The following is a 6,237-nucleotide window of genomic DNA, read 5'->3' on the forward strand; positions in this document are numbered from 1 at the left end:
GCCACCCTTTGGGGATGAGCACAGCATTTAACTTTTCTAAGTCTTAGTAGAGAACCTAGTCCAGTTAGAGAACATATGAGGCTCACCTTCACATAGTCATATTCACAAAGGTAGGAGGATTCCAAGTTGAAGTGCATGAAGTAAAGCTTGATCCGAAATCCCTCAGGGACAGTGATATTCCAAGTCACCTCTGAGTCGCTTGGATAGGAATCTGGGTAGCCAGGTGATTGGATCTGGCCAAACATGTTGTTGAGCTCTACAGTGTGGGCCATAGTCTTTGACAAGGAGAAGCACAGGGCATGACAGAGAAGGAGCCACCTGGAAAACAAATGAATCTGCTTACGTTCAGGGACACAGGTCCTCACTGTTGAACTCAACTCACAACAAGACACCATCCTTGTCACCGTCCTGCTGTAATTACATTTCTTCCCTGGGCCTTACTTACCCTGTCAACAATACAGTGACTAGCATACTATAGCAACTAGATCATTTCTGAGATTTCTTCCAGTCTGAAGTTTTGATAATAGTATTCAAATTTTCCCAGAAAATACCAGTTTTGGGATTCCAACATACACCATTTTACATATGAAAATGTAAAGTTCATAATTAGGTAAATGCTGACATCACTTCTTCAGTTCAGTTTCCTTAAGAGATGCAAACAAAATAGAACAGAAAGCTTCACAGCCTTCCACCCACGCTAACCAGTTGCCTACCACAGGCGGTTCTGGGTCCCCAAGGCTGGATGGGACTATCACCAGGCCTTGACAGAACCAGCGTTAGGACATGCAGAGTCCCCTCCCTTTGTCAAAGTCCCCTCCCTTGACAAAGCAGACATGGAGAAAGTTGACCTTTCAGCCTTGCATAATCCGGTGCAAGAGTCATAAACTCTTGATTCATTTTTTCTGAAAAGCAATAGTAACAGTAACCGTAATAGGATAAGATTGTACTCAATGATGGGATTTGCAGGACTTTAAACAGATGTCACAAAATCAATCAAGGTATGAAAAGTTTTGACTAAAGAAAGAATGAGCAAACAATTCCTCCCCCCCCCCCAACTTGCTAAGTGTGCTTATAAAGGACAAAACCATACACCATATTTCTAATCGTAGGGGTCTGAGATAATGGACTATTCGAATCTTTGCATAAAGGATAAGGAAAACTCAATAAAATGTACAGAATACACCCAAGAGAACTGATACAATAACGAGGAAGAGTGACCACAGCTGCTCAAACCCTAATGTTCATTATAGACGACACCATACATCAAATAAATTGTTCTCTTTAAGAGCTGTTGACCTTGGACACAAGCATCCTAAATTTGGCTCATAAACTTCCTCCTTAAGTCCTATTTATTTGGCTTCTTATGTTTTGGGAGTTTACAACCTTCTCTCCAGTCAATTAGTTTAAACTTTGGATCAGTTCTACTGCTATTGCTTCCAAGCTGACCTCCCTGCTCTCCAGCCCCCACATGTTATACCATTCAACAATCTTCAGCCATAGTTGATATTCTAGAACACAAATGTGACCATGCTGTTCCCCTGTATCTGCACACTAAAGCATCTGCTCCTGGAATGGCTGATGAAGCCTTTTCCATCTAGTATTATCTGCCTGGCCAACTTCATTCCTGCGTCACTCTGGCAAATCATTCTGCCAGCATGCCGTGTTCACACAGGCCTGAGCCCACTGCATGTGTCCTGCTCGTTCCTTGCCTTTTTGTCTTATTTATTCTCTTCTGCCCAGTTCCGTTTTCCTGGATGTGGAGTCTCCTTGACTCTTCCACAGCTCCCTGCAGATGCCTTTAAAAGAGCATGTATCACACTGCCTGGCCTTAGGCATAGTTTCTAGAGTTAGATGTATTTGCGTTGAGATCCTAATTCTCATATTTTGCTGTGAAATCTTGGGTAATTAATCTCTCTGAGTCCCAGTTTCCTCATAGGTAAAAATAGAATTAAAATCTCTAATTATATGGCTCACAGGAGTATTAGAGATTATGTATATACAGGAGCTCGTACAGAGCCTGGAGTATAATAGATGACAATAAATGGTGAAAGTGGAGATAGAGTCTTATATTGCCTAGAAAGTCAGCGCTGGAACATTATACTAGTATCTTTGCATTATCAGCTACACATTTGTTGGTCAGGAAGTTGTATCTCTCTAGCACTCAATCCCCTGTACACAAGTACATATATGTGTACATGTGAATTTTGGAGTATGTAGACACAAGATAGCTACAGCTATATACATATCTCACCCACCAGTCTTACATATTATCTATGTGTATAAATGTGTATGTGTATAAATGTAAGAAGTCCTAGAAGGATATGCACAAAGTTATTAACAGTGGTTATTGCTGAAGTGGGAACATGAGTGTTCTTAATTTTATTTTTGTGCATATGAAATGTTCCAATTTGTCTAGCAGGATTTTATACTATTTTTTCAATAAAAAGAAAGTAATGAAGTTATTCAAATTTCTCTGAAGTCCCTCAACAGCAATATGTGAATGGAGCTAAGGAAACAAGATGTTTTAATTCAATCGCTATTTTTTTTCCTACTAGCCTGTGGAGAGAAAGGGCAGAGAGAAAGGAAGGCATGGAGCTAAGCTGTCCAGAGAATTAGCAGGAAGCTGGGTCCAGAAGCCCTGAATGCGGACCCACTGTCATGTCAGGATGCTGACAGGGCTGGCAGTTCTGACTCAGTTCTGCCTGGAGCGGGAAGAGCATAGGTCTTGAATCAGAAGCACCTGATACTAGTCTAGCCTTTGACTTCATCTATCTGACCCATCTTGGGGAAGCCATTTAAGGTCTCCATTTCTTCATCCATTAAGTGGTGATACTAATGAGTTTCCACAGGGCGGCTATCAAAGCAAAGGAGGTTTGGAAAGCACACTGTTAACTGTCCAGCCCTAGGCAAACATTAGTGAGGATTACTCCATCATGTTGCTTTCCCGAAAAACAAGGGTTAGGAATGAGCTTTGGCTCCCAAATCACCCTTCCCTGCAATAGTGACACCAGATTATGCAAGGCTGAAAGGTCAACTTTCTCCATGTCTGCTTTGTCAAGACCGCAGGGAGGGGACCCTGCATGTCCTAGCTGGTTCTGTCAAGGCCTGCTGATAGTCCCATCCAGCCTTGGGGGCCCAGAACCGCCTGTGGTAGGCAACTGGTTAGCGTGGGCGGAAGGCTGTGAAGCTTTCTGTTCTATTTTGTTTGCATCTCAAAACAGTTTCAAACATGAAACAAATAGCTCCTTTCACATAATGGGCTTGAACATATGCTTCCTGCTCGCTTTAGGGGCTGCAAAGCAAGGAACGAGAAGTAGCGGATTTCGTTCTCAATCTCTGAGCGTTTTTGGCTTCTTCATGCACCAGGAACTGGCTGTACAATTCCTGACACCTGCTATCTATTCTCCAGCTAATCAAAAAGTTTAGCTGCATTTGCTTGAAATGTCAAAAGTAATATACAAAACTGAGATTTCCTAGGCTCCACACAGGAGCAGCCTATCAGGAATATATAATATATATACGACTATATATTATGTGCGAATATAATATATATATATGACTGCTTGCACACTTCCATGATGGTGGACAGAACAGCGCTCTCTTTTCTTTCCACGCACACCCCTCACTTCAATCTACATCACACCAACACTGTTTTGAGAAGAGGAGTGAAAGAGACACTGCAGATCCATTGGACACACCCTTATTTGACAGATGATCAAAAGGATACCACAAGAGGTGACGTGTGATGCCCAATACCATATGGTGAATAACTTCAACAGAAGAAAGAATAACGAAAGCTCACAGAAGAAGCTGGGTCCATGCCCATCTCATGCCCAGGCATGTGGCCAAAGCAATTAATACTGTGAAAAATGATTCACAAAGCCCATGGCTTTATGCAAAATTAAAAAAAGATACTAATACCAATGCCCCTTCCAAACAGATTCTTGTATAATTGGTCTGGAGTATGAGGTCTAGTCACTGGTATTTTTAAAAGCATCACAGATGATTCTAACATGCAGCTAGGATTAAGAACTTCTGGTGTAGAGTAATAGACATAGTTTTGAGTCTGGTGAAATAGAATAAAAAAAAATAAAATCATTGAACTTGGAGCCCAAGAGTCCAAGTTTGAGTGGCTTTCTCAAGATCATCAGTATGACTATGAGTAAGAGGCTTCTCTGTTTGTAATCTCATTTTCTCCATAAAGCTTAATCTCATCCAAAATCTGAAGATTTGGGTCATTTTGTGAAACAATGTCTAAGAAAATATTTTGAAGACTTGAAAGTGCTGTGTCTCGGTGAGACAAGATCCTTTAGAGATTTCTGGTGGAGTACTCTCCCAGTAGTAGTTTTGCTCAAAACAGTTATTTTTTCAATTCAGCCAGTAGTAATGGAAGGCTTAATAGGAAACAGATTATGCTAGGTGCTGGTCATGCAAAGATGAAGAAGCCATCAATCTTGCACCTTAAGAAACACTTAGTCTTGGAAGAGAAGATGGACCTTTAAACAAAGACATATTTCAAAGACAGTAGGGATGTGGCTTCAAAGAATGGAGATAGCACAAAAGAGGAGATGCTCATTCTGGGGGTGGGGGTGTTGCCAGAGAAGAGGAGGTGAAACTTGAATGACCAAGGACCTCCAGATGGAAAATAAGAGGGAGAGCTATTCTGGGTTAAGGGGTGAGCAAACACAGAGACACAGAACTGTTAATCAGTCCTGAAGTTAGTACAGTGGAACACTGGGTAGTTGGGTAACATTCTGATAGTGAACAGATCCATCAAATGTGGAAGGGTGTGAATTTCGCCTAAAATTCCTGTTTCAGGAGAAAGGAAAACGAAGCTAGATGGCAGGTTTAAAATTCCAAAGGGTTTAAAGTGATTGAATGGACGAAAGGACCGAGATTACTTACTTAAACCACAGCAGGTAATTTGAACCCCAAGAGTTAACACAGTCTGAAGCACCTCATTGAACCCAGAGCCAGAAAACTTGCCAGGTGACTTTGCAGGAAGGAAACGTATAGATAGTATAGATAGCCTTTCCCCACTGAGAAAAAACATCAGTGAAGAAAGAGGTGTGTGGGGACTTAACACATGTGCAGTGTTTGCCTTTTTCTTCTGTATTTTTACCAGCATTAACACTTACAAGTAGTAAAAATAGTTACAGTGGTTGAGTTTTGAGACTTTCAGAAGAAAACACATAAAGCATGTTTGGTAAAAAGGCTCAAGTAACACTAAGCCAAGTAAGCACAGGGTAAGCGCTAAAAAGTATCGAAGAACTTAAAAACAATTCACTCATCAGCACTCCAAATCTCCCTTTTTTCTTTTCTTACTTTCTTTTTGCTTTTAAAATTTGTGGTGTCCCTTTAAGAGCCTTTTGGTGCAATTCATAGCCTATTCCTGCCACCAGCTGCCTCTGATTTCAGCAAGAAATGCTGAAATTTATAGCAAACTGTAAAATGAGGACAGGTTTTTAGTTTTCTAAATTGAGGTTTTAGCTGACAAACTTCTGAAGGTTTAAGAAATCACAGAGCTGAGCTATGGGAAGCTGCTTCCTTTTCCGGCCAGACAAATAAACACACAAACACATATCTAACCGAAAACGTGGGAAGAGATTAATCAACCCTCTTTGTATCGGACAAAAAACGAAAAGTCAGCTTTGCGGGCAACAGGAGGAAAAGTCACATTGGCCAGCAGGCAGCACCCTGTGCGGGCACCGGCAGAAACCTGAGCTTCTGCAGCTTGCGTGGGGCAGGGTTTGTATAAAGTCTTCGTCTCAAGTTGCGCATCTCTGGAGTCTCAGGGAGCGAGCCCAGCCCATTTTCCCCTTCCCAGAGCCCCCAGGATTGAGGAGAACTTGCTCAACACCACCCACCCGCGGAACATGCAGGTGAGTCTGTGCAGAGACAAGGTCAGAACCAACAGGGCTTCATGATCTCTGGTCCCCCAAAGGGCACCGAGCCCATTTCTACCATGGCACTCACCTCATTTTCCTGCCCGGGATTCTCCTGGCTGCCAGGCCTTGGTCCCCCCAGCCTGACTCGTCTGTGAGCGTGTCCCTGGTGTGGTGTCAGCGATGCCTTATCTTTGTTCTGAGGTCCCTGTGTGTCTCTGGAATTGGCTGGCATTCTCCATTCAGGTCACGCCTTCCCCTGCCTGCAACAGATCCCCTCTCCCCCTCTCCCTCTGCCTTTTCCTCTCTCTCTCTCTCTCTCTCTCTCTCTCTCTCTCTCTCTCTCTCTCTC

General features: G+C 42.6%; 1 protein-coding gene across 3 annotated transcripts in view; it reads right to left on the reverse strand.

Moving 5' to 3' along the window:
* Positions 1-6,237, reverse strand: part of MASP1 (mannan-binding lectin serine peptidase 1 (C4/C2 activating component of Ra-reactive factor)) — a 57,784-nt gene that overhangs the window by 51,239 nt on the left and 308 nt on the right. For 2 of the 3 annotated variants that reach the window (XM_004675081.2, XM_012733647.1), the window contains exons 1-2: positions 5,977-6,222; positions 87-318 (exon numbers count right to left, since the gene is read on the reverse strand). In XM_004675081.2, coding sequence (XP_004675138.2) covers positions 87-318; positions 5,977-5,981 — 237 coding nt within the window. In that variant the 5' untranslated portion in view covers positions 5,982-6,222. Of the gene's footprint in view, positions 1-86; positions 319-5,976; positions 6,225-6,237 lie in introns of those variants that run through there. The other variant, XM_004675080.2, reaches the window with a different exon arrangement.

Source organism: Condylura cristata, unplaced genomic scaffold (assembly GCF_000260355.1).
Source record: "Condylura cristata isolate star-nosed mole 26May11 unplaced genomic scaffold, ConCri1.0 scaffold00003, whole genome shotgun sequence".
NCBI lineage: Eukaryota > Metazoa > Chordata > Mammalia > Eulipotyphla > Talpidae > Condylura > Condylura cristata.